This window comes from Erinaceus europaeus, chromosome 23 (genome assembly GCF_950295315.1).
Source record: "Erinaceus europaeus chromosome 23, mEriEur2.1, whole genome shotgun sequence".
In the NCBI taxonomy this organism is placed as follows: Eukaryota; Metazoa; Chordata; class Mammalia; order Eulipotyphla; family Erinaceidae; genus Erinaceus; species Erinaceus europaeus.
The window spans coordinates 14,899,067-14,926,592 of NC_080184.1; the positions used below are offsets into that span (position 1 = coordinate 14,899,067).

General features: G+C 61.3%; 3 protein-coding genes across 3 annotated transcripts; all 3 read left to right on the plus strand.

The window, feature by feature from the left end:
- The first annotated feature begins 4,230 nt into the window (after window positions 1–4,230).
- Window positions 4,231–5,452, plus strand: RPL18A (ribosomal protein L18a). Its single transcript, XM_060182415.1, has 4 exons — window positions 4,231–4,342; window positions 4,728–4,907; window positions 4,999–5,128; window positions 5,208–5,452. Exons 1-4 carry the CDS (start codon window positions 4,325–4,327, stop codon window positions 5,408–5,410), a joined length of 531 nt encoding a protein of 176 aa, XP_060038398.1. The 5' UTR covers window positions 4,231–4,324; the 3' UTR covers window positions 5,411–5,452.
- A 606-nt stretch (window positions 5,453–6,058) lies between these two features.
- Window positions 6,059–13,057, plus strand: SLC5A5 (solute carrier family 5 member 5). The gene is made up of 15 exons (XM_060182325.1): window positions 6,059–6,982; window positions 7,303–7,368; window positions 7,673–7,724; window positions 7,825–7,892; window positions 8,113–8,267; window positions 8,779–8,919; window positions 9,179–9,308; window positions 9,754–9,842; window positions 10,064–10,176; window positions 10,266–10,336; window positions 10,603–10,689; window positions 10,868–11,064; window positions 11,148–11,275; window positions 11,381–11,496; window positions 12,382–13,057. The coding sequence occupies exons 1-15, from the start codon at window positions 6,632–6,634 to the stop codon at window positions 12,523–12,525; spliced, it is 1,908 nt and encodes a 635-aa protein (XP_060038308.1). The 5' UTR covers window positions 6,059–6,631; the 3' UTR covers window positions 12,526–13,057.
- A 9,534-nt stretch (window positions 13,058–22,591) lies between these two features.
- On the plus strand, window positions 22,592–25,494 carry CCDC124 (coiled-coil domain containing 124). The gene is made up of 5 exons (XM_007533169.3): window positions 22,592–22,644; window positions 23,226–23,395; window positions 24,039–24,225; window positions 24,367–24,481; window positions 25,214–25,494. The coding sequence occupies exons 2-5, from the start codon at window positions 23,237–23,239 to the stop codon at window positions 25,416–25,418; spliced, it is 666 nt and encodes a 221-aa protein (XP_007533231.1). The 5' UTR covers window positions 22,592–22,644; window positions 23,226–23,236; the 3' UTR covers window positions 25,419–25,494.
- The last annotated feature ends 2,032 nt before the right edge of the window (window positions 25,495–27,526 follow it).

Here is a 27,526-nt window from a genome sequence, read left to right on the forward strand (position 1 = left end):
TACCATGTGCTGGACTCCACTACTCCCAGGCCAATTAGAAAAAAAAAAAAAAAACAGTTTAAAGGGAGTCGGGCTGTAGCGCAGCGGGTTAAGCGCAGGTGGCACAAAGCGCAGGGACCGGCGTAAGGATCCCGGTTCGAGCCCCCGGCTCCCCACCTGCAGGGGAGTCGCTTCCCAGGCGGTGAAGCAGGTCTGCAGGTGTCTGTCTTTCTCTCCCCCTCTCTGTCTTCCCCTCCTCTCTCCATTTCTCTCTGTCCTTTCCGACAACAACAACATCAGTAACAACAACAATAAAACAACAAGGGCAACAAAATGGAAAATAAATAATTTAAAAAAATTTTAAAACATTTAAAAATTTATTTTCTTTTTTAATATATATATATATGTATTTACTTATTGTTGGATAGGACAAAGAGAAATTGAGAGGAGAGAGGGAGAGAGACAGAGAGACACCTGCAGCCCTGCTCCACCACTTGTGAAATGTCCCCCCTCCAGGTGGGGACCGGGGGCTTGAACCCGGGTCCACGTGTGCTCAGGTGTGCCACCTCCAGGTCCCAAATTTATTTCTTTATGTATAAGGAAGAGAGACTCTGAGGTCTCAGTGTCCCCAGACACCCATGTCCCGGAGTGAGCTGTCATGACCAAGGAGAACAGCAGCCAGGAAGACTAACCAGCAGCTGGAGGGCAGGTCCTGGAGTCCTGAGGCTCCCGGTTCCAACCCCAACACTGCAGGCTCTGGTCCTGTCTCTCCCTAAACTATTGATTGATTGATTGATTAATCGATTGGATAGAGACGGAGAGAAATTGAGAGACGCGGGTGAGATAGCGACAGAGAGACACCGCAGCTCTGCCTCACCACTAATAAAGCTTCCGTCTGCGTGTGGGGAGCAGGGGCTTGAACCCCGGTCATCGCACACTTTAGCGAGTGTGCTTAATCAGGTGTGCCGCCGAGTGGCCCCCACTGTCTCTGTCTTGTTAACAAGTAACTGCTTGTGTTTGGTTTTTTTGTTATTGAAGACATGGGGGCCAGCCAGTCACTCACCAGGCAGAACACATTACAAAGAATGAGGCCCTGGGTTCAAGACACCTGTCCCCCCCCCCCCCGAACAAAAGGCAGGCACGGCAAAAAATAAGGAAACATGAGGGGCTGTGGTGGCACACCTGGTTGAGCGCACATGTTACAGTGCTTAAGGAGCCAGGTCCGAGCCCGCAGTCCTCACCTCCGAGAGTGGTGAAGCAGGGCTGCAGGTGACTGTCTTCCTCACTCCCTATCTGCCCCTCTTCTCAGTTGTTGGCTGCCTCTACCCATAAATATGATGTGATGTGATGTGATGTGATAAAATAAGGAAGAGAACCAGGTCAGACCAGGCAGGAACCCAGGGGCCTCCACGCCTGCGGACACCCACTGGTGACTCTGCCTCTGTCCTGGGTCCCTCAAGTCCAACAGGGGTGTCAGCAGCTGTGACCGTGTGTCCCGGGGCAGCGGTCACGGTGGCTGTGCCAGGAGCCCAGGAGAGATGCGCTCCGGAGTTCACAAGATCTGCACGGCACACGTTTGCTCGAGTTTCCTGCGGCTTGCTCAAAATGGCGAGTGAATGACAGGCGCCGTGTGGACCTGGCCGAGCGTCACGCCCAAGTGTCCTGGGTTTCTGCACTGCTCCCCTTCTCGGGTCTGCTGAGCCGTGCATTGATTTTTAAAATATTTTCTTTATTTTATTTAAAGTATTTTTTATTTCTTTCTTTATTTTATTTTTATATTTATTTATTTCCTTTGGTTGCCCTTGTTGCTTTATTGTTGTAGTTATTATTGTTGTTATTGATGTCATTGTTGTCATTGTTGGCTAGGACAGAGAGACATGGAGAGAGGAGGGGAAGACAGAGAGGGGGAGAGAAAGACAGACACCTGCAGCCCTGCTTCACCACCTGGGAAGCGACTCCCCTGTAGGTGGGGAGCCGGGGGCTCGAACCGGGATCCTTACGCCGGTCCCTGCGCTTTGTGCCACGTGCACTTAACCCGCTGCGCTACCGCCCGACTCCCTATTTATTTATTTTTGAGAGAGATGCAGAGACACCAGAGCACTGCTCAGCTCTGGCTTATGGTGGTGCGGGGGGGGGGGGATTGAAGCTTGGACTTCAGAGCCTCAGGCATGAGAATCTCTTTGCATAAGCATTGTGCTATCTACCCCTGCCCTAAATATTTTCTTTATTAATGAGGAAGGAGGAGAGAGAGAAAGAACCAGACATCACTCTGGTCCATGTGCTGCCGGGACTGAATTTAGGACCTCGTGCTTGAGAGTCCACCTCCCGGAACACCATTCATTGATTTCCTTTCTTTCTTTCTTTCTTTCTTCTCTCTCTCTTTCTTTTTAATGCCTGGGGCTCTGAGGTCCCAGATCCAATCTCCTTTATTTATTTATTTTCCCATTTGTTGCCCTTGTTCTTTTTCATTGTTGTTGCAGTTATTATTGTTGTTGTTATTGATGTCATTGTTAGACAGGACAGAGAGACATGGAGAGAGGAGGGGAAGACAGAGAGGGGGAGAGAAAGACAGACACCTGCAGACCTGCTTCACCGCCTGGGAAGCGACTCCCCTGCAGGTGGGGAGCCGGGGGCTCGAACCGGGATCCTTACGGTGGTCCTTGCGCTTTGCGCCACCTGTGCTTAACCCACTGCGCTACCGCCGACTCCCAATCTCCTTTATTTTTTTAAATTATTTTTACTTATTTGTTGAGTAGAGACAGTCAGAAATCGAGAGGGGAGGAGGGAAGACAGAGAGAAAGAGAGACACTTGCAGCCCTGATTCACTGCTCCCAAAGCTTGCTTTGTCCCTGCAGGTGGCCACCCTGGCCTGGAACCTGGGTCCTTGTGCACTGTAACGCGTGCCTGTAGCCAGGTGTGCCACCAAGCGGCCTCTTGTATTTTGTTTCTCCAGAGCCCTGCTCAAGTCCGCCTGACGGTGGGATGGAACTTGGAACCTCGGGCAGAAAACCCTTTGCATGACCATCATGCTATCTCCCACGCCCTGTTCAGCTCTGGCTCATGGTGGTGCCGGGGATTGAACCTGCGACTCTGGAGCCTCAGGCATGAGAGTCTCTTTGCAGAACCATGATGCTGTCTCCCCCTGCACCCCCCTCTCTATTTAATTCATTTTCCACCCTCCCCCACCTGAGCCCGGCTCAACTCTGGCTGATGATACTGCTGAGGATTGAACCTGGGACCTCAGAGTCTCAAGCAGCAAAGGTTTTTGCAGAGCTCACTGCCCGCCCTAAAGAGTAACAGGAGTTGCTAAGTGTTGATGTTTGGTCCTTAGGCACGACTCTGAAGAAATAACATAAACAAACAAACAAGCAAAGGAATCATTAAAGTGGGGGTGGGGGGAACAGCATAATGGTTCTGCAAAAGACTCTCCTGCCTGAGGCTGTGAGGTCCCTGGTTCAATTCCCAGCACCACCAGCAGCCAGAGCTCTGCAGGGCCCTGGAGAACAATAAATAAATAAATCAGGGAGTCGGGCGGCGGGTTAAGCGCACGTGGCGCCAAGCGCAAGGACCGGCGTGAGGGTCCCGGTTCGAGCCCCCGGCTCCCCACCTGCAGGGGCGTCGCTTCCCAGGCGGTGAAGCAGGTCTGCAGGTGTCTGTCTGTCTCTCCCTCTCTCTGTCTTCCCCTCCTCTCTCCATGTCTCTCCGTCCTAGCCAACAACGACGACATCAATAGCAAGGAGAATAGTAATCACAACGATAAAAACAACCAGGGTAACAACAGGAGAGAAATGGCCTCCAGGAGCAGTGGATTCGTGGTGCAGGCACCGAGCCCAGCAATCACCCTGGAGGCAAAAATAAATAAATAGATAAATGGCATTCAAGGAAATGACGATTTATTCCCATGTTACGGCTGAGAACAGTCAGGCCTGTGATGCCAGACCGCAGAGAAAAGCAGCAAAGAGGCCCGACTGGAGGAGGAGAACCGGGAAGCCCGCATCGGACAGACACGGCGGGCTAGTCCAGCCCTGGTTCCGGGCCTGGACCTGCAGGTGCCCCGCGAGGGCGCCGCCCATTGGGGAAGCCTACAACTCCCGGCGTGCCACGGGCGCACACGCAGGGGAACAGGCCGGGCCGAGCCGCTCTGCCTCATGGGAGTTGTAGTCTATCCCCCCGAGCGCGCGTCCGGAAGTCAATCAGAAAGCCGATGACGTGAGCGATTGGTACAGTGACCAATGGGCGTGAGGTGCGGGGAGAGGCGGGACTTCCTGCCGGGCGGCTCTGGAGTGCGGCTGCGCGAAGGCTGCCCCTTCCTTTCGAGTGTGGCGGCGAGCGTGAGAGCAGCGCCATGAAGGCCTCGGGAACAGTAAGGCGGCCCCGGGGTTCGGGGTTCGGGGTTCGGGGGCGCGGGCAGGCGGCGCGGACCCATCCGGGGGCACCCGAGGAGGTGGCGGGGGCCGCCCCGTAGGGATCCAAGTCCCGCGAGACCGCACGGCCCCGCTGCCAACATGGCGGCCGCCGTGGCCACCGCGTGGGGGAGCCCGGGGACCCGATGGGGCGGCGGGGACGCCGGGACAGGCGCTCAGGGCACGATGGGGGGGGGGGCGAGCGTGAGACGCGGCAATCGGGGCTTCGGGCCCGGGGTGTGGGGATCTGGGCTTCAGGCCGGGCCCCGGGATGGAGGAGCCGGGACGGGCGGCGCGGGGTGCGGGCGGGGGTCGCGGCGGCGGGCTGAGCGCGCGTCCTTGCAGCTGCGGGAGTACAAGGTGGTGGGGCGCTGCCTGCCCAGCGCCAAGTGCGCCGCGCCGCCGCTCTACCGCATGCGCATCTTCGCGCCCAACCACGTGGTGGCCAAGTCGCGCTTCTGGTACTTCGTGTCGCAGCTCAAGAAGATGAAGAAGTCGTCGGGCGAGATCGTGTACTGCGGGCAGGTGCGCGGCGGGCGGGGGGCGGGCGGGCGGCCCGGGGGTGCGGGGGGGGGGGTCCCTGCCCGGCCTCGACGCCCCGCGCCCGCGCCCGCAGGTGTTCGAGAAGTCCCCGCTCCGCGTGAAGAACTTCGGCATCTGGCTGCGCTACGACTCCCGCAGCGGCACCCACAACATGTACCGCGAGTACCGCGACCTGACCACGGCGGGCGCCGTCACGCAGTGCTGTGCGTGCCCCGGGGCGGGCGGGCGGGCGGGCACCCCTCCCCGCGGGGACCCCCGGCTCACCGCCCCCCTCCCCCGCAGACCGCGACATGGGCGCCCGGCACCGCGCCCGCGCGCACGCCATCCAGGTGATGAAGGTGGAGGAGATCGCGGCCAGCAAGTGCCGCCGCCCGGCCGTCAAGCAGTTCCACGACTCCAAGATCAAGTTCCCGCTGCCGCACCGCGTCCTGCGGCGCCAGCACAAGCCGCGCTTCACCACCAAGAGGCCCAACACCTTCTTCTAAGCCCCAGCGGGGCCTCCCCCCCAATAAACACTTTGTATCTGGCCCCCTTGCCCCTGTCTGTGCGTCTGTGGGGTGGGGGGCTCCTGTCCTCGGCGGCCGCCGACGGAGCTGTGCCCAGGAATTCCAGTCATGAAGCTGATCCCGCTGGCTGGCAGGCTGGCTGCCTGCCTGGAGGGGGTGGCCAGTCTGCTCCCCTGGGCCTGACCCCCAGCTCCTGCCTGGAGCCCCGGCACGTTGAGGGGGACACTCACCTCTGGGTGCAGGTGGCCGGTTTCTGCCTTGTGTGGGGGGTGTGTGCAGAGCTGGGCCCTCTGAGCACCTTCCTGAGGGAGTCACACGAGGCAGCACCCTGCCCATGTGCCGGCACCCCGTTGGGGTCGCAGCCAGGAACTGAAGAGCCCTCCTAGCAGGACTAGGACACATCCGCTTGGCAGTGGCTCCAGGAGAAACCGCGACCTGGGTCAGCTCACAGCCTCGCCCCTTGGCCTCTCCTAGCCGGGCACACCCAGAGCCCTGCACTGAGGCTCAGTTTGCACACAGGTTGGATCTACCTCACCAGCCCCTCCTCGGTGGGCACCACCCTAACGTCTCAGCTAGAGAGGGGGTGGGGTGTTCCATGCTCTCCTGGGACAGAGAGGACAGTCCTTGAGGAAGGCAGCCCTGCCAGCAGGAGGGTCCTCAGTCACCTTCACCTTCCTGTGTGCTGCTCTGGGGTTCCTGGCTGACCCCAGGGGAACAAGAACCCCTACACTGTGGTTCCCCTGGGCTCCTCAGCCCTGAAAGTGAACACCCACAAGGCGTCCATGGCCCCAGGAAGCCTGGCTCTGCGTTCAAACCACCCATGTGCCTCCTCCCAGCCTCAGTTTACCCCCGGGGGTGGGTCCCCAAGTCTAGGCCAGTCTGCCTGCGGGGAGGTGCCCCATGCACCTGCAGACCCCACCCACCTGCAACCGCAAGGCCTGTGCCGGCCTGTCCCACCTGGTCCAGGGCGGAAAGGGTGCGGGTCCCCCGGGGAAGGGGGGTGAGGGCGGGGCCTGACGGACAGGGAGCTTATAAGTGGGGCTCCGGGCTGGAGGCTCGCTGTCACCTCTGCCCCCAGCTGGGACAGGCGGCCTGCAGGAGCCCCCGGGGTTCAGAGGCTGACAGCGGGTGGAGCCACTCAGCCCAGCGCTGTCCGACCGTCCGGCTGTCGTCTGTCCGGCCAGAGCACCCTCTCCATCCATGGGTGGCGGAGACCCGGGGGCGTCGTTCGGGGGCTGGGACTACACGGTGTTCGCAGCCATGCTGCTGGCGTCCACGGGCATCGGGCTGGGGGTGGCCCTGGTGCGGGGCGGGCAGCACAGCGCCGACGACTTCTTCACCGGGGGCCGGCGGCTGGGCGCGCTGCCCGTGGGGCTGTCGCTGGCCGCCAGCTTCATGTCGGCAGTGCAGGTGCTGGGGGTCCCGGCCGAGGCCTACCGCTACGGCCTCAAGTTCCTGTGGATGTGCCTGGGCCAGCTGCTCTGCTCGCTGCTCACGGCCGCCTGCTTCCTGCCCGTCTTCTACCGCCTGGGGCTCACCAGCACCTACCAGGTACAACCCCCCCACACACCCGGGGCAGGCTTCCTGGAACCCGGGCAGGCCGAGCGGGAAGCGGGGAGCGGGCCTCCCTCCTGCACCTGCCCGCACCTGCTCTGCCCCGGGGAGAGCCTGCGGGGCGGGGGGCCCAAATGTCACCTGTGGCTGCGACCGGCCACAGGGGTGGACAGACGCGATCCTAAGGGTCCCCGGGCCCCAGAGGTGCAGGGACGCGGGCATCAGGGCCCTCAGAGAGCTTCTGGTTGAGGGACGTGGGACCCCAAGCCCTGGCCGCGGAGCGCGAGCTGTCTCTCCCACCCACCCCCCACTTGCAGTACCTGGAGCTGCGCTTCAGCCGTGCGGTGCGCCTCTGCGGGACCCTGCAGTACCTGGTGGCCACGGTGAGCCCCGCCGGGCCCAGGCCCCGCCCACACCCTCTCGGCCACGCCCCTGCCCGGGACATTTGAATGGCCCCGCCCACGACCCTTCATCCTATTGCATAGCTGACCCTGAAGGGCACGCCCACCGAGGCTTGGCCCCGCCCACCACTTAGAGCGGGCCTTCTCCTGTCCGCCCATATCGCTCTGGCCCCGCCCACCCTCCTTGCCAGGCCCACCCTCAGTGGTCTGGCTCCGCCCACCCCTCCACGATTGGCTGCGGGCCTCTGGCCCCGCCCCCACCTGAGCACGCGCAACCCCGCCGCAGGTGCTGTACACCGGCGTCGTCATCTATGCCCCGGCGCTCATCCTCAACCAGGGTTGGACTCGGGTCCCAGGCGGGAGCGGGCAGGGCTGACCTCAGGAGCCAGGGAGTGGGGGTCCAGGACAGCCCCCCTCACCGGGCGGCTCCTCCCACAGTGACCGGGCTGGACATCTGGGCCTCCCTGCTGTCCACGGGCGCCATCTGCACCTTCTACACGGCCGTGGTGAGCACCCCGCTGCCCACCCCGCGGTGGTGTCCCTGTGCACTGGGGGGCCTCCCCCACCCTGAAGCGGGGCTCTGTCCACTGGGGCCCCCCACCCCGAAAGGGGCCATGTGCTTTGGGGACCCCACCCTGATGGTATCTTGTTCATTGGGGACCCCCTACCCTGTGAGTACCCTGTCGACTGGGGGTCAGGCGGCCCCTGAGCCCAGTCCCTCCTCAGGGCGGCATGAAGGCCGTGGTGTGGACCGACGTCTTCCAGGTGGCCGTCATGCTGACCGGCTTCTGGGTCATCCTGGCCCGAGCAGCCCTGCTGGCAGGGGGGCCCCGGCGGGCACTGACGCTCGCCCACAACCACTCGAGGATCAACCTGCTCGAGTGAGTGCCCGCTGCCTCCAGGAAGCCCTCCTCGCTCCTTCCAGACTCTTCTAGCTCTCCTCCATGCCCTTCCCCACCTCCCTGCTGACAGGGAACCAGCACTTATGAGAGAGAGACAGAGAGATCCCTGCAGCCCTGCTGAACCTCTCTGGAGGTCTGGAGGCCAGGGAAGTTGAAGCCAGCTACTTGTGCAGGGTGACACGTCCGCCGCCGCCGCCGCCGCCGCCGCCGCCGCCGCCGGGTCCCTTATTTCATTTCTGGTGCAGACGCTGTGCTCTGTGTGGCCTCCGGCACGCGCGGACATGCACCCTTGGCTGGGTCAGAAACAGACACCTGGCTCTTGGACTTGGCAAACTCCTATGCGAACCTCAAAACCCGCAGCCCAGTCCCCCGCAGGACGCAGAATCGGGCCTCCGGGCCAGGATTCTGGGATGGGCATGTCGGAGGCTCACAGGCCCGAGCGGAGAAGCCCGCCCCATGTGATGCCGTGTCCCCCACACCCTGCCCGCAGCTTTGACCCGGACCCGCGGAGCCGCTACACCTTTTGGACCTTCGTGGTGGGCGGCACCCTGGTGTGGCTGTCCATGTACGGGGTCAACCAGGCGCAGGTGCAGCGCTATGTGGCCTGTCGCAGCGAGAGGCAGGCCAAGCTGTGAGTGGGGGCGTGGCGGGGCAGGGGGCGGGGACCAGGGGAGGGGTGTGGCTAGGGGCGTGGTCGGGTGGCTGGGCGGGGCTGACGTTGGCCGACGTGACTGGCAGCTGTGTTCTCATGACCTGTGCTGTGGGTGTGGCCCGGGTAAAGGGCGTGGCCTTCCGTCTGTGGGCGGGGCCGGTGGCGGGGCGTGGTTTGGGTTGTGGGCGTGGTCGGCGCGGGGCTCCTTCCTCCCCCCCACGCCGCGGCCCCTCCCCAGGGCCCTGCTGGTCAACCAGCTGGGGCTGCTGCTCATCGTGTCGAGCGCGGCCTGCTGCGGCATCGCCATGTTCGCGCTCTATGTGGACTGCGACCCCCTGCTCGCCGGCCGCATCTCGGCCCCGGACCAGGTGACCCACCCGGGCACGGTGGGGGGGGTCGTTTTTTGGGGGGGTGCAGCTCTCAGCGTTGTGTGTGCTGCACGGACATTCTGCTTCTGCCTCTCTCCTTCCTCTTCAATCATTCCATCTCTTTGAATTAAGACTGTTTTTGGGCGGAGGGTAGATAGCATTATGGTTCTGCAAACAGACTCTCATGCCTGAGGCTCCAAAGTCCCAGGTTCAATCCCCCGCACCACCATCAGCCAGAGCTGAGCAGTGCTCTGGTTAAAAGAAAGAAAGAAAGAAAGAAAGAAAGGGAAAAGAAAATATTTTAAAAAGACTGTTTTTGCCGTGCTCGGCCCCTCCCCTTGCTGGGCTCCCGGCCCTCACCCGGCAGCAGCTGTAACCTGGGGTCTGGGGGCAGCTGTGCAGGGAGGCGCCTGGAGGCTCATCTCAGCCCGTCCCGTCCCCGCAGTACATGCCCCTGCTGGTGCTGGACATCTTTGAGGACTTTCCTGGGGTCCCCGGGCTGTTCCTGGCCTGCGCCTACAGCGGCACTCTCAGGTGAGCCCCCAAAACGGGAGCCACCCCCAGCCCCCAGCCGGCCCCAGCACAGATCTCTCCGAGTCTCCTGCCGGGAGCGGGGTCCCCCAGGGCAGCCCCCCATGCCCTCCCTCCAGTGTTCTACGGATTTGGGGTGCACGGGGCAGCCCCGCCCTGGACTACGCAGGGTTCCCTGGGGCGTGGAGTTTGGGGTGCGGCTGCTGACCCCCCCGCCCTACCAGCACGGCGTCCACCAGCATCAACGCCATGGCCGCCGTGACGGTGGAGGACCTGATCCGGCCCCGCCTGCCCCGCCTGGCGCCCCGGAAGCTGGTGCTGGTCGCCAAGGGGCTGTGTGAGTGTGTGTGTGGGGGGGATCTGGGGGTGGGGAGAGGGGCTGGGGCAGCCTCCCCACACTGACGGTGCCACCCAACTGCCCACCAGCGCTCATCTATGGTTCTGCGTGTCTCACTGTGGCAGCACTGTCCTCTCTGCTGGGGGGCGGGGTCCTGCAGGTGAGACCCCCATCCCCAGGGCAGAGACCCCCAGCGGCTCCCCAGGGCAGAAACCTTCATCCTAGTCAAGAGGGCCCCCACCAAGCTCCCTGAGACCAGAGCCCCCCCATCTCCACTGGAATTGGGGGCCTGGGGACGTGTTGGGGAATTGGGGTCCCTGGAGGGCGGCCTGCTCGGGGACAGAAGCAGAACCACGCCCTCAGCCCCCGCAAGGACTCTGCACCCGGGAAAACCTGGGTAAACTGAGGCGGGGCGCCTGCTCCCAGGGCTCCTTCACTGTCATGGGCGTCATCAGCGGCCCGCTGTTGGGTGCCTTCATCCTTGGGATGTTCCTGCCGGCCTGCAACACTCCGGTGAGGGGCTGGGGGCACTTCAAGGCGACTGGGGATGTCCTGCGGGCTGGAGGCTCCCTTGGGGGGGTCTGGGGACACCAGGAGAGGGAATGGGGCACCCTGGGGGCACCCTGTAAGAGCGGCTGCTAGCTGAGTGCCCAGGTGGGCTGGCAGCCCCTCACCCATACCCCACCCCCAGGGGGTGCTCTCGGGCCTGGCGGCCGGCCTGGTGCTATCACTCTGGGTGTCCGTGGGTGCCAGCCTGTACCCCCCCAGCGCGCAAAGCATGGGGGTGCTGCCTGCCTCCATCACCGGCTGCCTGGTGCCCAGTGCCAATGCCTCGAAGCACCAGGGAGAGCTCCTCCTCCGGACCAACGTGACCAGTGGGCCCGATGGGTCAGTGGATGTCCTGGACGGGGGGAAGGGGAGGAAGAGGCTGGGACAGATGTGACCTGGGGTCCCTTGACCCCCCCCCACAGCACCCCTGAGGGGCCCCCGGGCCGGCCGGCACTGGCCGACACCTTGTACGCCGTGTCGTACCTGTACTACGCGGCCCTGGGCACCGTGAGCACTGTGCTGGCCGGGGCCCTGGTCAGCTGCTTCACGGGTGAGAATGGCACCCCGCTTCTGGCGGGGGAGGGACCGGATGGGGCTGAGGACACTAGGGGCAGGGGCCTCGCGCTCCTCACTCTCTCTCCTCTCTCCACCCCAGGCCCCACCAAGCGGGGCACCCTGGGCCCCGGGCTGCTCTGGTGGGACCTGGATGCCCAGCCGCCCCCCGCGGCCCCCCGGGAGGAAGTGGCCATGCTGGACGCAAGCCTGGACAAGGTGGGGGCTCACACGGAGGGGCGCTGGGTGTTACTTTCTTGCATTTTATCATGACAGTGCCCAGGGCCTCCCATGATTTCACAGCTCCCAGGCCAAGCCTGTTCACTCTGTCAGAGACAGAGAAACATCATGGCACTCGCAGGTTTTCTGGGGCCATGGCCCCTTGCCTGAAATGCTGGGGCTTGAACCCAGGCCAAGTGCTTTGGCAAGACAGGCGCTCTACCCAGTGAACTGTCCCTCAGCCCACTTCCTATTTATTAGTGGGAGGGGGAGAGAGAGATGCAGACCCTCTCTCTGGCACATGAAAAGCTGGGGATTGAACCCAGGACCTCACACTGACACCAGTCAGATGGACCCGCAGCACTAGAGGAAGCTCAGTATTGTTTTCTCTCTGTCTCTCTCCATATCTCTCTCTCTCTCTCTGATTGGAGAAGCCAGCTGGGAATGGTGACTTTGTGCCTGGGAAAGGCCCCACTCCACCCAAATAAATTAATTAATTAATTGAATGGATAAGAAGGAAGGGAAGCTTGTTCCTTCGGGCAGAAAATGAGTCAGCTGGGAGCAGACAGGGCAGAGAGGAACCAAGCCAACCCCGAGGGAAGGAAGGATGGAGGGAGGTGGGGAGGGAGGGAGGGAGGGAAGCCGGGGGAGCAATGTTGGAGGGCACAGCCTGAGCAAAGGGCCCGGGGATGGGCCAGGTCAGGGCTGGGGAGGAGGGGCACGTGCTCCCTCCACCCTGGGACACTTGGCGACTCTCCAGCCTTGCAACAGGTCACAGGGGGCTTTGGGGGGGGGGCTGCACAGGGCAGTGGGCAAGGCTGGGGTGCAGACCCAGCAAAAGGGGGTGTCTAATGGGGTCCACTTTTCCCTCCCACCCACCTCCAGAGGCTTCTGGGCCTGAGCCCGGGAACCAAGAAGCCCCGGGCCTTCTTGCCTGGCGGGGAGGACCAGTTGCTGGTCCCAGGCTGCAAGGATCAGAACGGCGACCTTGACCGTGACCTTGACCCACACCGAGAGTCCAACCTCTGAGCCCCGCCCCTAAGCGGACGGCCAATCGCGAGCAAGCGCCCCAGACCTGCAGGCTCTGGTTGGATGGGACGCACGTATATGTAAATGGGCTCCGCACGAGACTCCACCCCCAGAGGTCATTGTAGCCAGTCCTTGCACCCCTGCCGGCTCCCACCCATAGCCTAGGACGCCCCCAAAGCCCAACTTTAAAGTCCGTCCACGGGAATGTCTGCACCCCACCCAGGATGGGGAACCCCCTTTACCCCGTTTCTAGGGAAACTGACGCCCAGCGAGGGACCCAGGTCACTAAGCAACCAGGGGGACACCTCCACAGGGGGGTACCTGGCACAGCCCCCCTCCGCCTCCTCGCCCATGTGTTCCCCCCAACGTCCACTTCCAGGGGGCTTGGACGGAGAAGCAGGCCTCCCCCACTTCACTAACCCCATCTCAGCCCTGAGAATGGGGGTGTCGGGGCTGCCCTGGCTCCCAGGTAGCGGGGTGCAGGCTGGGGGTTCTCTCTCTCTCCCAGGAGCCTGCCCGGCGGAGCTCTGCAAAGCAGCACCCCAGGGCCAGGGCAGGGGGGTGTGGGGTGAGTCAGGACCACGGCGAATAAACCTGAGACCCCTCCTCCCACCCCGTGAGGCTTCTTTTTTCGGTTGCAGGAGGGGTGGGGGTCCCCAGACACACACCTGGGAGGCTGCTCAACTGCGGCCCATGTCGGTGAGGCCCGGGTTCGAGCCCAGGCCCGGCATGGGCCAATGCTCCGCTTCTGCTCTCTCCAGAGGAAATAGATAAAAATAACTAGAGCCAGGGATGTTTGGAAAGAAAAGAAAATATTTATGTTTCCAGCCCTGCAGGGGCCGTCGTGTGGGCTCTCCACCCTCGGCCCACTGGGCAGGGCTCTGCACGCGCTCTCTCTCTAAGAAAATATTTTTTTAAAAACCAGGACTCAGGACTCATCTTGAGCAGCAGAGGAGACGGGGTTCAGTGTTGACATCCTTCTGCAGAAACCGGGTGTTTCCTGGTCTCCCTGACTTGGAAACGTGACAGCTGACTGAGCAGGGGCAAGGTGGGGGGACCAATGGGGGCACAGCTCTCAGGCCTGAGGCCCCAGGGCCCATCCCAGCACCACGTGTGCCAGAGGTGTGGCTACTTCTCTCTCTCCTTCCTCATCAACCATGCATATTTTTTATATTTATTTATTCCCTTTTTATGCCCTTGTTTTATTGTTGTAGTTATTATTATTGTTATTGATGGCGTTGTTGGATAGGACAGAGAGACATGGAGAGAGGAGGGGAAGACAGAGAGGGGGAGAGAGAGACAGACACCTGCAGACCTGCTTCACCGCCTGGGAAGCGACTCCCCTGCAGGTGGGGAGCCGGGGGCTCGAACCAGGATCCTTGCGCCAGTCCTTGCGCTGTGCGCCATGTGCGTTTAACCCACTGCGCCACCGCCCGACTCCCTCATATTTTTTAAATAAGACTTTTTTGGGGGGTGGTTATTTCACTGGTCCTTGGGGGCGGGAAGGGGGCAGAGTAAGCGGCATGTGCATTCCCCACTCACAGCCAACTTTATGAGAGACACAGGGGCCAGGCAGTGGTGCACGTGGTACAGCACACATACTGCCAGGCGCAGGGACCCGGGTTCGAACCCCCGGTCCCAACCTGCATGGGAGAAGCTTCACGAGTAGTAAAGCAGGGCTGCAGGTCTCTCCTTCTCTCTCTTAAAGATTTTAAAATTATATTTATTTATTGTAAGAGACGGCCAGAAATTGAGAGGGAGTAGGGATTGTGCAAAGGAGAGGTAGAAAGACACCTGAAACCCTTGCTTCATCACTCCCACAGCATCGCCTGCAGGTGGGAACTGGGGGCTCGAACCTGGGTCCTTGCACCGCACCTTGGAACGTGCTCACCCGGGTGTGCCACCGCCCAGCCCTCCCTCTCCCCCTCTTCATCTCTCCCTCCTCTCTCAATTTCTCTCCGTCCTGTCCAGTAATAAATACATAAAATCTCTCTCTTTATTGGGGGATTAATGGTTTACAGTTGATGGTGAAATACAACAGTTTGGCCGTGTATAACATTTCCACATGACAACACAGCCCCCACTAGGCCCTCCTCTGCCATCATGTTCCAGGACCGGAACCCTCTCCCCACCCCAGAGTCTTTGACTTTGGTGCAGTGCACCACATAAAATTTAAAAAGAGAGAAACAGAGACACAGAGAAACAGAAGTGGAGCTTCCCCTGGACCATGGCACCTTCTATGTGTGGTGCCAGGGCTCGAACCCAGGACCTCATGTATAACAGGGCATTTGCTTAACCTGCTGAACAACCTCCTAGCTTCCTCCTTCTGTTTCTTTTATTTATTTTTTTCTGACAGGACAGAGAGAAATTACGAGAGGAGGGGAGATAGAGGACAGAGCCAGAGAGACCCCTGCAGCCCTGCTTCACCGCCCTTGAAGCTTGCTCCCTGCGGTGGGGACCAGGGGCCTGAACCGGGGTCCTTGCACATGGTGACAGGTGGGGAGCTGGTCATGTCCTCTGTCCCCCCACCACTGTGAACCGGGAGGGGTGTAACCCAGGGGAACCTGGCTGAGTCCCCAAGAGAGGGGCCCCCAGGTCCTGTCATGTCTGGCACTCACTTGGGACACCTTGAGCCGACAGGCGGCCGGGCCCTGCTCCCCAGAGGCTGGTCACTGCACAGAGGCCGCCTGCCAGCCAGGCGAGACAGCTTCAGGCCAGGCTGGGCTGGGTGCCCAGCGACCCGACCTCCCTCCCAGCCTGAGTGGGGTCCCTCCATCTGGCAGCTCAGCCACGGGTGCTGGGTGGCCGCCAGACACCTGGGTCCGGCCCCTGTTCCTGCACCTGCCCTCTGCCCCTCCTTGGCTCCCACGCCCACTGTGGCTCCCACGTCCCTGGGAACAGAGCCCCTGCTGCCCTGCTCCCCATTAAAGTCCCCCCAGGAGGTGCCCAGGGTGCAGGATTGAGAACAGGGCCAGCGGGGGGGGGGGCCATGTTACAGCGCACAAGGACCCAGGTTCAAGCCCCCAGCCCCCACCTGCAGGGGGAAGGCTTTGGGAGTGGTGAAGCAGGGCTGCAGGTCCCTCTCCCTCTCTCTCTCCCTCTCTCCCTCTTGATTTCCGGTTGTCTCTGTCCAATAAGTAAAGGAATAAAGTGTTGTTAAAATTTTCGGAGGGCTCTGGCTGGGTGGGCTAGCTTCACGGCGGGTAACAGAGACACGGAGACAACGGCTGGGCAGGGAAGCTGTATTTCTTTATTCAGGAACAACGATTCATAAACTAAGACAAACTAATCACCAAACAGAACTCTGCTGTCTCTTTGCGGCGGCGCAAACACTCTCCCTTACTCTCGAACTCAGGAACCCTCCAACTCTGACACTCTGGAACTCTCATACTGGGGAACCCTCTGAAACTCTCTCTCTTCCTCTGGAACTCAGGAACTCAGGAACTCTGGCGGGGTTCCTCCGGGGCGGGGCCAAGCGGGCCCGCGAAATTTAACTGGACTGATCTAATTCTCTTGGTGGGGGAGAACTAGAACCCAATGTAAAGCATACAACAATAAAGATAATGACATTTTATTATTATTATTTTCCCTGTTGTTGTCTTGTTATTGTTGTTATTATTTATTTTATTTTTTTAAAATAATTTATTTCTTTATTGGGGAATTAATGTTTTACATTCAACAGTAAATACAATAGTTTGTACATGCATAACATTCCCCAGATTCCCATTTAACAATACATATTGTTGTTATTATTATTGTTGTTACTGATGTCATCGTTGTTGGATAGGACAGAGAGAAATGGAGAGAGGAGGGGAAGACAGAGAGGGGGAGAGAAAGACAGACACCTGCAGACCTGCTTCACCGCCTGGGAAGCGACTCCCCTGCAGGTGGGGAGCTGGGGTTCGAACCGGGATCCTTATGCCGGTCCTTGCGCTTTGCGCCACCTGCGCTTAACCCGCTGCGCTACAGCCCGACTCCCCCAATAACATTTTTTTAAAAGAAAAATAATAAAAAGGAACAAGGCAGGGGCCAGGGTTCGAGTCCTGCCTGGGCTGCTCAACTAAACATTCAGGGAATATGGGTGTGTTCTCAGGAGCTGGCTGCTTCCTTCTTGCTGCTGGGGGCCCTGACTTTTCAGAGAAGTGGGGGACCCCACCCGGGCGCCAGGAGGCCCCTGTTTGATTTGAGGGACAGGCAGGTGTGGAGGAACTGAGATTACAGGGGTGGGGGAGGCAGCCTGGAGTACTAAGCAAACAGCACCCCCGTGGGCCAGAACCCCGGCGACACCCTGCTCCCTGCACGCGGCCAGGGTGTGGGCAGAGCCCAGTCCGCCTCAAACCCTTGCCAGAAAAGCAAGCAGGGCCTTTCACCCACCCCGGCCCCCAAGCCCTCCATCGGGAAAGAAGGGGAAGGAGGACAGAGGCCCCGCGGATGTTAGGCCGCACCAGGCCCCCCGTGCAAGCCCTGAGGGCTATTTCCAGAGCTGACCAGGGCTTGGCCTTGTGCTGCCCGAGTTGGAGCCTGGCCCCTGGCACACCGGAGTCAGTTCGGGGCTGGGGGCTCTTTCCCACTCTGTCTCTGTCTCAAAGGACAAAACAGAACAGTCCTGGTTGTTATCATGATTTGCTGTGCCAGAGACTGAACTCGGGACCTTGCACCCACAGGGCAGGCAGGGAGATAGCAGTGAGCTCCTGCATGAACACACCCACCGCTCTCCCTCTCGCTTCCTTTTCTTTTCTTTGTTTTGGTCAGAGTCCTGCTCCGCTGGCCAGGACCTCAGGTTGGAGTCTTTTGCAGAACCACTGTCTCCTCTCTATGATTATTGTTGTTACTATTTCCCCAGAGGCTGCTGGGGATTGAACTCAGGACCTCAAGGAGACTCTCACAGAACCCCCGTGCCATCTCCCCCTCTCTTTTCTCCCTCCCTCCTTTCCCAATGAAAGAGGAAAGACATTTGGTCACTGGGGAGGTGGCTGAGTTGAGGGAACACAGGAACGGCTCGCTCTCGCCCTCTATGAAATGGAAGAAAGAAAAAGAATCACATGGCAAGAGCCCGGAACAAGGCTCAGTGGACGGACAGAGTGCTGGGCTCTCAGGTCTGAGGGTCTGCATTTCCACCCAGGATCATGCGCTGCGCGTCCATTCCTCCCCTCCCTCATATGAAAGAAATAAATGGAAAATAAAATAAAATAAAGGACTGGTTGTGGTGTGCCTGGCGGAAGCTTCCTCGCTGTGGGAGCTGTGCGCTCCACTCACCGCATGTGCTCCCTGGACATCTTTGTAGGTTATTTATTTATTTATTTTCCCTTTTGTTGCCCTTGTTTTTTGTTATTGTTGTAGTTATTATTATTGTCGTTATTGATGTCCTTGTTGGAGAGGACAGAGAGAAATGGAGAGAGGAGGGGAAGACAGAGAGAGAGGGGGAGAGAAAGACAGACACCTGCAGACCTGCTTCACCGCCTGGGAAGTTTCCCCCTTGCGGATGGGACCTGGGGGCTTGAACCCGGGTCCTTGTGCATGGTCACACGAGCTCTTCACCAGGCGACCCCAGAGATATTTTAAAGTTGTGCTTATTTATGAGGGGGGAGAGAGAGAGAGAGAAGCAGAGCCTGGCAACCGGCAATGCTGGGACAGGCCGGGACCGAGGCCCGAGAGTCCTGTGCTCCCCCAGCTGTGCATGCCCCCGAGACCCCGTCTCCCTGTGCTGTTGTGCGTGGAGAGGGTCCCCCTGCGTCCTCGCACCCCCAGACGCGCGCAGGGTGGGCCCTCGCAAGCCCGTTCTCCTGCGGCGTAAGGAGGGAGCTGCGTGTGGCCCGGATCCCGGGGCCGGTTCTGGAACGTTGCACTTGACTGCCGCGCCCGCCCGGGGTTAAGTCAACAGGAAGACCAGGCCCCAGTCTGAGCCTCTCTCATTCTCTCAGCGGCCGGCCGGTGCTGCCTGTGGGGGCTTAACCCCTGCAGCCCTCGCCCCCCAACCCCTGCTCCCCCGTCTTTCAGCCCTGCTTCTTGGGGAGCAGAGACCTTCTGGGCTCAAGGAGGGGCAGCGGGTAGAACTGCAGGTCCCGGGTTCCGTCCGTGCCTGCCCCTGCCCCCATCTTGATTTAAACACCTGCACCCCTGCGCCACTGCTCAGGAATCTTCCCCCCTGCAGGTGGGGAGCGGTGGCTTGAACCCGGGTCCTCGTGCACCGTGCTGCGTGTGCTTAGCCCGGTGCACCACTCACGAGCCCACTTTGCATGTTTCTCCTCCCTTCCCTCCCAAGAATAAATTAGGGGCTGGGGAGACAGCATAATGGTTCTGCAAACAACATTCCTGCCTGAGGCTCTGAGGTCCCAGGTTCAATCCACAGCACCGCCATCAGCCAGAGTTCAGCAGGGCTCTGGAGAAAATAATAATAATAATAATAAAGCATAATGGTTCTGCAAACAGACTCTCCTGCCTGTGGTTCTGAGGCCCCAGGTTCAGTTACCAGCACCACCATCAACCACAACTGAGTAGAACTCTGGTTTCTTTCTTTCTTCCTCTCTTTTTCATTAAAATAAAATGAGGGGATCGGGCAGTGGCGCAGCGGGTTAAGCGCATGTGGCGCAAAGCGTAAGGACCGGCATTAGGATCCCGGTTCGAGCCCCCTGCTCCCCACCTGCAGGGGAGTCGCTTCCCAGGCGGTGAAGCAGGTCTGCAGGTGTCTGTCTTTCTCTCCCCCTATCTGTCTTCCCCTCCTCTCTCCATGTCTCTCTGTCCTGTCCAACAACGAACGACATCAACGATGGCAATAATAATAACCATAACGAGGCTACAACAACAAGGGCAACAAAAGGGGGGAAAAATGGCCTCCAGGAGCGGTGGATTCATGGTGCAGGCACCGAGCCCAGCAATAACCCTGGAGGGAAAAAAATAAAAAATAAAATAAAATAAAATGAAAATATTTTTAAAAGGAAATGCTGGGGGGGGGGGGAAGAATCAATCAGATCTAAAAAGAAAGCAAGAAAGCCCAGCAAGAGGCCAGGGCCCGGGGTCAGGAGGTGTATTGCTGCCTCCATCCTTCAGAGTTTGTGTTTTGCTTGTTAATGAGAAGCAGAGCTCCCCTGGGCGCCTGTGATGAGGGGCCTCAGTCGAGAGCCTGCCGCGCCCCCTGCAGGCCAGTGTCCGGTCTGCCGCCCGGCTGCGAGATGGCAGGAGCCAGGATTCCGCCCTGGGGGCAGAGGGGCCTGCTGTGCGGGCTGGGGGTCGGGGGCCACACCTCTCTGGCCGCCCCTCTGGACCAAAGGCAGCTGGGCACCCCTGGCGGGGGCTGGGAAGAAGGATTTGGTCCTGGTTCCCATGACAACAGAGATCTCTCTGCCCACAGAAGCAAGTTATTTACTTATTTTTGCCTCCAGGGTTACCACTGGGGCGCAGTGCCAGCACCACAAACCCACTGCTCCTGGAGGCTGTTTCCCCATTTTGTGTTGCCCTTGTTGTGGTTGTTATTGTTGTTGTAGCTGTTGTTATTGTGGTTGGACAGGACAGAGAGAAGTTGAGAGAGATGATGGGGAGAGGAGGAAAGACAGACACCTGCAGACCTGCTTCACCGCTTGTGAAGCGACGACCCCTCCACCAGGTGGGTGTCCGGGGTCTCGAACAGGGATCCTTAAGCCTGTCCTTGCGCTTTGTGCCTCGTGCGCTTCACCCGCTGCGCTACCGCCCGACCCCCACCCCTTTTTCTGTTTCTTTCTTTCATTCTTTTTTTTTTTTTTTTTTTTAAACCAGAGCTCTGTTCAGCTCTGCCTGATGGTGGTGCGGGGGATTGAACCTGGGATTCTGAAGCATCAGGCATGAGAGCTGTTTGCATGACTATTATGCTATCTACCTTAGAAACGAGTTTTTCTTTCTTACTTTTTTTTAAAAAAGATTTTATTTCTTTATGAGAAAGATAAGAGGAGAGAGAAAGAACCAGACATCACCCTGGCACATGTGTTGCCAGGGATCAAACTCGGGACCCCATACTTGAGAGTCCAAAGCTTTACCAGTGCGCCACCTCCCTGAGCACCATTCTTACTTTTTTTTTAAATTTAAATATTTATTTATTTTCCCTTTTGTTGCCCTTTTTTTTTCATTGTTGTTGTAGTTATTGTTGTTGTAATTGATGTCGTCGTTGTTGGCTAGGACAGAGAGAAATGGAGAGAGGAGGGGAAGACAGAGAGGAGGAGAGACAGACAGACACCTGCAGACCTGCTTCACCGCCTGTGAAGCGACTCCCCTGCAGGTGGGGAGCCGGGGGCTCGAACCAGGATCCTTATGGATTCTTCAAGCCACGTGCACTTAACCTGCTCTGCTACCGCCTGACTCCCTCTTCCTTTTCTTTTAAGGATTTTATTTAGGGTGGGTGGTAGATTGTGTAATAGTTGTGCAAAGAGACTCTCATGCCTGAGGCTTCAAAGTCCCAGGTTCAGTTCCCCCCCACACCATCAGTCAGAGCTATATATATATATATATGAGTCGGGCGGTGGCGCAGTGGGTTAAGCGCACGTGGTGCAAAGCACAAGGACCGGTAAGGATCCGAGTTCGAGCCCCCAGCTCCCCACCTGCAGGGGAGTCGCTTCCCAGGCGGTGAAGCAGGTCTGCAGGTGTCTGTCTTTCCCTCCCCCTCTCTGTCTTCCCCTCCTCTCTCCATGTCTCTCTGTCCTATCCAACAACAACATCAATAACAACAATAATAAATACAACAATAAAACAACAATGGCAACAAAAGGAAATAAATTTTTTTTAAATGATTTAAAAATATTATCTGGGGCCGGGCAGTAGCGCTGCTGGTTAAGCACAGGTGGCTCAAAGTGCAAGGAACCAGGTTCAAGCCTCTGGCTCCCCACCTGCAGGGGGGTCGCTTTGCCGGCAGCGAAGCAGGTCTGCAGGTGTCTCTCTACTACACTACTTCCCCCTCCCCTCACAATTTGTCTCTATTCAAAATAAAGATTTTTTAAAAAACATAATTTATTTCCTTATTGATGATAAAAATAGGAGAGAGCACACGTGTTGCCAGGAATGGAAGTCAGGACCTCATGCTCATGTCCCATGTTTTTTTTAAAATTATTTATTTTATTTATTTATTCCCTTTTGTTGCCCTTGTTGTTTTCTTGTAGTTATTGTTGTTCTTATTGATGCCGTCCTTCTTGGACAGGACAGAGAGAGATGGAGAGAGGAGGGGAAGACAGAGAGGGGGAGAGAAAGACAGACAGACACCTGCAGACCTGCTTCACCGCCTGGGAAGCGACTCCCCTGCAGGTGGGGAGCCGGGGGCTCGAACCGGGACCCTCACGCCGGTCCCTGCGCTTTGCGTCACCTGCGCTTAACCCGCTGCGCCGCCGCCCGACTCCCTTGTCCCGTGTTTTATCCACGGCGCGACCTCGCAGACCACCAGAAGCGAGGCGCTTGCGCTTTTGATTGCAGTGAAAGGTATAGGAGAGACGCCATACAAGTTTCCCCTGGTGCTAGGGCTCTCCCCTGTGGTGTTGGGGCTCTAACCCGGCCAAGTGCGCCGTGGGGCGGGCGCCCTCTGCAGGGATCGAGCCCCGGAGACAGCAGCGGAGACCCAGGCCTCACAGGGTCTGGGCTGCCTGAGCGCTGAGTTGTCACTCTCTCCTCCGGCTCTCAGCGACGGGCAGCCGGTCACATCCTCCTCCATCCCGCCGGGGCCTGGCGCCCGCGGATCCCATTGGACAGCGGTTCCCTTGGTTTCCCGGCGGCAGCATCCTCCCGCCTTGCCAGCTTTGGACCACGTGTGACGCCGAAAGCGCCATCTTTTCTCCGGGCGGCAGCCATCTTTTCTCCGGGCGCCGCCATCTTGGTGAAGACAGCATGCCCACCTGCCGCTCCAGTCCCAGTTCCCTGGCTCGCCTGCCTCACCGGTGCGATCAGCGGGAGTTGGAAGAGCTGTGGATCAGCCAGATTCCGGGGGGAAGACGGGGAACGGCCGGAGATCTGGGCGAGGGCCGGATTCCCGCCTGGCTCTGCGTTCCCTTTCCCAAGATGGCGCCGGCCCCGCTTATCATCAGTGCGCGCCGCCGCCCGCCCGGGGAGCCTGGTGCGCAGGCGTGTGTATGACGTCACCTCGGCGCGACCGGCCGGCGCTGGAGGAAGGAGGTAGGAGCGGCCGCGGCGCGGGCGGAGCCGGGGCCAGGGGGCGGGGAACCGGGGACCCCACGGGCGCGTTCTGCGGGGGATCCCCGCGTCCCGGTGGGGTGGAGGTGGGGTGCTCCGAGGCCGGCCGCTCCCGACGCCCTACGTCCCTGGCTCCCGAGATCGTTGGAGCCCATTTCCCCGAGCCCCCCAGATCCCACCAGCCCCATTCTTGCATTCTTGGGGGGGGGGGGGGGCGCTGAGAGAGCTGACCCCCCTCCTCCTGCCACGAAGCGCGGGGACGGTGGGCTGGCGAAACCCACCAGCGATGGCCGGAGGGCTTCCTGGAGGAGGTGGCCAGGGAGTGCCATCTCTGCTGTCAATCACGTGGGTGGGCTCCTCGGACCCCCCCACCCCCAAGCTTCCAATCCCCGCCTGGCGCTCCCGGGGGGTCCCGGTGTGCACCCACCTCCCGGCTCCAGGCCCCCTGCGCCCCCCACGCGGGTTCACCCTGCACGGAGCCTCCCCCGGTGCTGCGCGGCCCTGGGGCTCCCGCGGGGCGCCGGAGCTCGAACCCCGGCCCAGCGCGCCCGCCCCGCCCGCAGCCTGCTGAGGGATGCCCAAGAAGTTCCAGGGCGAGAACACCAAGTCGGCGGCGGCCCGGGCGCGGAGGGCCGAGGCCAAGGCGGCGGCCGACGCCAGGAAGCAGAAGGAGCTGGAGGATGCGTACTGGCGGGACGAGGACAAGCACGTCATGAGGAGGGAGCAGCGCAAGGTGCGGGCCCGGGTCAGCGCCGCCTCTGTCTGTCTGCCACCTGCCTCTCATCAGACACAGCCGCGAGTCACGGAAACTCTCTCCCGAGGCCCTGGGTTCGAGCCCCAGCTGGGCAGGGCTCTGGGCTCTGCCGTCTGCCGTCTGTCTTTTGTTCAGTAACGTGTTAAAGTGGAATAGAGAGATGTTTACGCCCTGGGGGACGGTCAGAGCATCTCCCGCACCTGGTCAGGCGCACACATGGCAGCGCAAGGACCCGGGTTTGAGCCCCCGGTCCCCGCCTGCAGGGGGGAAGCTTCCCGAGTGGCGAAGCAGAAGCAGGGCTGCAGGTGTCTCGGTCTCTCTCCTCCCTCTCGATTTCTCTCTGTCTCTATCCAGTAATAAATGTCGAACACACGATCCCACCTGAGGCCCTGGGTTCCATCCCCAGCACCACCATCAGCCAGCGCTGAGCAGGGCTCTGGGGTCTCTCTCTCTCTCTCTCTCTCTCATTAAATAAACACATGAAATGTTTTAAATGGAACATGCTCAGGACTGGGCCGGGGCGGCGCCAAGTGGGGGCGCTCCGAGGCTCCCCCGGCCGCGTCCCCGCACCTGTCAGGGCGGCCCAGCGCTCAGCCGCCGTGCCCGCCTGTCCCCGTCCCAGGAGGAGAAGGAGAAGCGGCGGCTGGAGCAGCTGGAGCGCAGGAAGGAGGCGCAGCGGCTGCTGGAGGAGGAGGACTCCAGGCTCAAGGGCGGCAAGGCGCCCCGCGCTGCCCCCGCCAAGGTCACCCGCGCACAGATCGAGGAGACGCTGCGCCGGGACCCGGTGCACAGAGAGGCGCCCGAGCCGGGTGCGGCCCCGCGGAAGCCCGTCTCCCCGCCCCCGCCCCCGGGAAGCCCGCCCCTCCAGGGAGGAAGCCTGCCCCCCCCCCAACCCCAACCCCTCCAGGGAGGAAGCTCCCACCCTTTTTCTGACCTCATCCCCCTCTCAGCCGAGAAAGCCAAGAGCCACCTGGAGGTGCCCCTGGAGGAGAACCTCAACCGGCGTGTCGGCGAGGAGGGCAGCGTGGAGGCGCGCACCATCGAGGATGCCATCGCGGTGCTCAGGTGGGCGGGGCTTCGAGCTGTTTCAGGGGCGGGGTCTGACCTGGTGGGCGTGGTGTGCTGTTGGGGCGGAGCTCGAACTCCAGTGGGCGTGGCTTGCCATTGCGGTAGATCCTTGAACCCCGGGGTGGGGCTCAGATAGGCGTGACCTGTGACCAATGGTAAGTCAGGTGGGCGGGTCTTGAGAGCCTGGGGGCGGGGCTTCCTGGGGTGGGGCTTGAGTCTCCAGCACCCAACTGGGTGCAGGTGCTCTGGGGCTGGTGCAGTCCTCTGAACTGGGCTGAGGGTCCCTCAGTCGCAACCAGGACAGGAAGTGGGGGTCCCCAGGGCTGACTTCCCCAGGACAGTGAGGGTCCTCCAGCCTGACTTCCCCAGAAGAGGAAGTGGGGCCCCTGGGCTGACTTCCCCGGGACAGGAAGTGGGGTCCCCCAGGGCTGACTTCTCCGGGACCGGAAGTGGGGTTCCCCATGGCTGACTTCCCCGGGACAGGAAGTAGGGGCTCCCAGGGCTGACTTCCCCGGGACCGGAAGTGGGGTCCCCCAGGGCTGACTTCCCCAGGACCGGAAGTGGTGCCCCCCACGGCTGACTTCCCCGGGACCGGAAGTGGGGTCCCCCAGGGCTGACTTCCCCGGGACCGGAAGTGGTGCCCCCCAGGGCTGACTTCCCCGGGACCGGAAGTGAGGGCCCCTGGGCCGGGGGTGCTGCCCTCCGCGCCCTGACCCGCACACCCCCCAGCGTGGCGGAGGAGGCGGACCGGCACCCGGAGCGGCGCATGCGCGCGGCCTTCACGGCGTTCGAGGAGGCGCAGCTGCCGCGGCTGAGGCAGGAGCACCCCAACATGCGGCTGTCGCAGCTCAAGCAGCTGCTAAAGAAGGAGTGGCTGCGCGCGCCCGAGAACCCCATGAACCAGCGGGCGCTGCCTTTCAACGCCCCCAAGTGACGGGCCGGCCTGCGGGGAGGGACCCCCGCCCGACGCCCTGCGCCCCCAGAGCGGGCAATAAAGGTGGTCGGAGAGGCGCGTGCGCCGGGTCTGCCTGGGGCTGGGGCGAAGCCTGCAGTGCCCAGTTCCGGGGGGGGGGGGGGGTCTCAGCCAGCTTCCAGCTCGCACCCCGGCGGGTGGGTGGGTGGGTGGTCCCGGCCGGAAACCTCTGACCCCGGAGGGCTGCAGCTGGTCTGGCAAATGGCAGTCCCGGGCCGGGGGCCCAGGCCAGAGGGTGTCGCGGGTCGCCGCTGTGACCCTGCTTGGTCCCCCACACACCCCGTCCCGCCCCCGCGCTTCTCCCCTGCACCCCCACTCGCCGCCCCGATCTGCAGTCCCCGGGGTGCAGCGGGCGGGGGCATAAAAACTGACCTTTGGGAGTCGGCGCAGGGACCGGCGTTTAGGATCCCGGTTCGAGCCCCCGGCTCCCCACCTGCAGGGGCGTCGCTTCCCAGGCGGTGAAGCAGGTCTGCGGGTGTCTGTCTTTCTCTCCCCCTCTGTCTTCCCCTCCTCTCTCCGTGTCTCTCTGTCCTAATAACGATGGCATCGGTAACAACTACGACAATGAGAAACAACAAGGGCAACAAAAGGGAAAATAAATATAAAAAAGTAAATTCAAAAAATGGACCTTTGGGGCCCCCCAAGGACTGACGTGAAGCCAGGGGTGGCAGCCCAAGGAGAGGTAGAGGGGGCGCCCCATGTCTGTCCCCCGCAGGAGGGGCGCCCGGGCTCCCGCCGGGGGCCAATCCCAGAAGGGCCCCACCCCACCTGGCCGGCCACGCTGCGCACGCGCACTGTGCCAGGGAATCCCCGGCCGGGGCACGTACCGCGCACGTGCCAGGGCATCCCCGACGGGGAGGGGCGCCGGTGTCTGCCGCGCATGCGCGCTCCCTCTCCCCCCCCCCCCCGTAGCCGGGGAATCCCGGGCGCCGCAGTGCGCGGGGTGGGTGGTTGCGGGAGTCTACGGGGCTTCCCCGAAGCTGGGCGGGGCGCACCTGAGTGAGGCCGGCTTCCCCTGTGTGCCCCCCGGGAGGAGGGAGGGACCCGGAGCGGAGAGCGGCAGGAGGGGTGCAGGAGCAGGTGGGGGGCTGAGGGGACACCCCAGCTCGGCCCCCAGTGCAGCAAGCGCGCTGCAGGAGACGCGGGGCGGGAATCCCCAGCCCCGGGCTCACCGACCCTGCGTCTTCGCCTCACAACGCGGTTCCTGCACACCTGCGCCCCTCTGCAGGGGAGATGAATGACGGGGGACCCGGCCCCCCCCTTCAGAGGCAGGTTATTGTGAAAGCGGGGTCGGGGCGTCGCTGCCCCTCTACGGCTGTTTCTCCTCTGGAGATCCGCGGAATTCCTCCCCCTCCCATGGCTCCTCTGCAGGACGCGGATGGCGGAGCTTGGCGCATCCGCCTCTTGGGGGGAGGGTGGGCCAGGGACCCCTTTTCAGCTCCTGGCCCGACCCGGGGTGAAGGGACCCAGGTGCCCCAGGGTGTGCCCCAGGCCGGAGCAGGAGGCAACACGAGTCAGCCCTGAGGGGCGCACAGAGCAGCCCGGAAAGGAGCCCCACAGAGGGGGAGACCCCGGACCGGCCTCTGGGGGGCAGCGAGTGCGGTGGGGGTCCCGGGGACCAGCTGAGCTGTGCCCCGAGGTCGCCTTTTTGGGGGGTTCCAAGACCCGATGGTGCCCCGGGGACAGGGAGGGGGAGGAGCTGCGGCACCTTCTGCGAGGGCCCCTCAAACTTCCTAATGTATGTCTGCCCTGCAGTGGGGCACCCCCTCCCCAGCCCCCTGCGCCCCCTCCGGGAGTGGAGAAGGGGGTCAGCGCTATATTTCGAATGAACAGAAGAAGGGAGGAAGCCCCCAGCGGCGCGGAGGCCCGAGGTGGGTTGGGGGTCTGGGGGGATGTGGGAGACACGGTGAGGAGCCCAGCCCCCCCCCCCAGGGCTAGACGATCCCCCCAGTTGTGTGGACACAGCCAGGAGAGCCAAGGTCACAGGGCACAATGCAGGGGGCTTCCCTCCCGTGTGACCTTCACACCCAGAGTCCCGCAGACGTCTCTCTGGTGGGGACCCGGCCCAC

Bases quoted from the DNA above. Each gene is read 5' to 3' on its own strand.
- RPL18A (XM_060182415.1), top strand. The intron at 4,908-4,998 runs GTGCGCGGCGGG...CCGCGCCCGCAG, and splicing joins AGATCGTGTACTGCGGGCAG to GTGTTCGAGAAGTCCCCGCT. The intron at 5,129-5,207 runs GTGCGTGCCCCG...CCTCCCCCGCAG, and splicing joins GGGCGCCGTCACGCAGTGCT to ACCGCGACATGGGCGCCCGG.
- SLC5A5 (XM_060182325.1), top strand. From the start codon at position 6,632: ATGGGTGGCGGAGACCCGGGGGCGTCGTTCGGGGGCTGGGACTACACG. The intron at 7,893-8,112 runs GTGAGCACCCCG...GTCCCTCCTCAG, and splicing joins GCACCTTCTACACGGCCGTG to GGCGGCATGAAGGCCGTGGT. The intron at 9,309-9,753 runs GTGACCCACCCG...CCGTCCCCGCAG, and splicing joins GCATCTCGGCCCCGGACCAG to TACATGCCCCTGCTGGTGCT.
- CCDC124 (XM_007533169.3), top strand. From the start codon at position 23,237: ATGCCCAAGAAGTTCCAGGGCGAGAACACCAAGTCGGCGGCGGCCCGG. The intron at 24,226-24,366 runs GTGCGGCCCCGC...TCCCCCTCTCAG, and splicing joins CAGAGAGGCGCCCGAGCCGG to CCGAGAAAGCCAAGAGCCAC. The intron at 24,482-25,213 runs GTGGGCGGGGCT...CACACCCCCCAG, and splicing joins GATGCCATCGCGGTGCTCAG to CGTGGCGGAGGAGGCGGACC.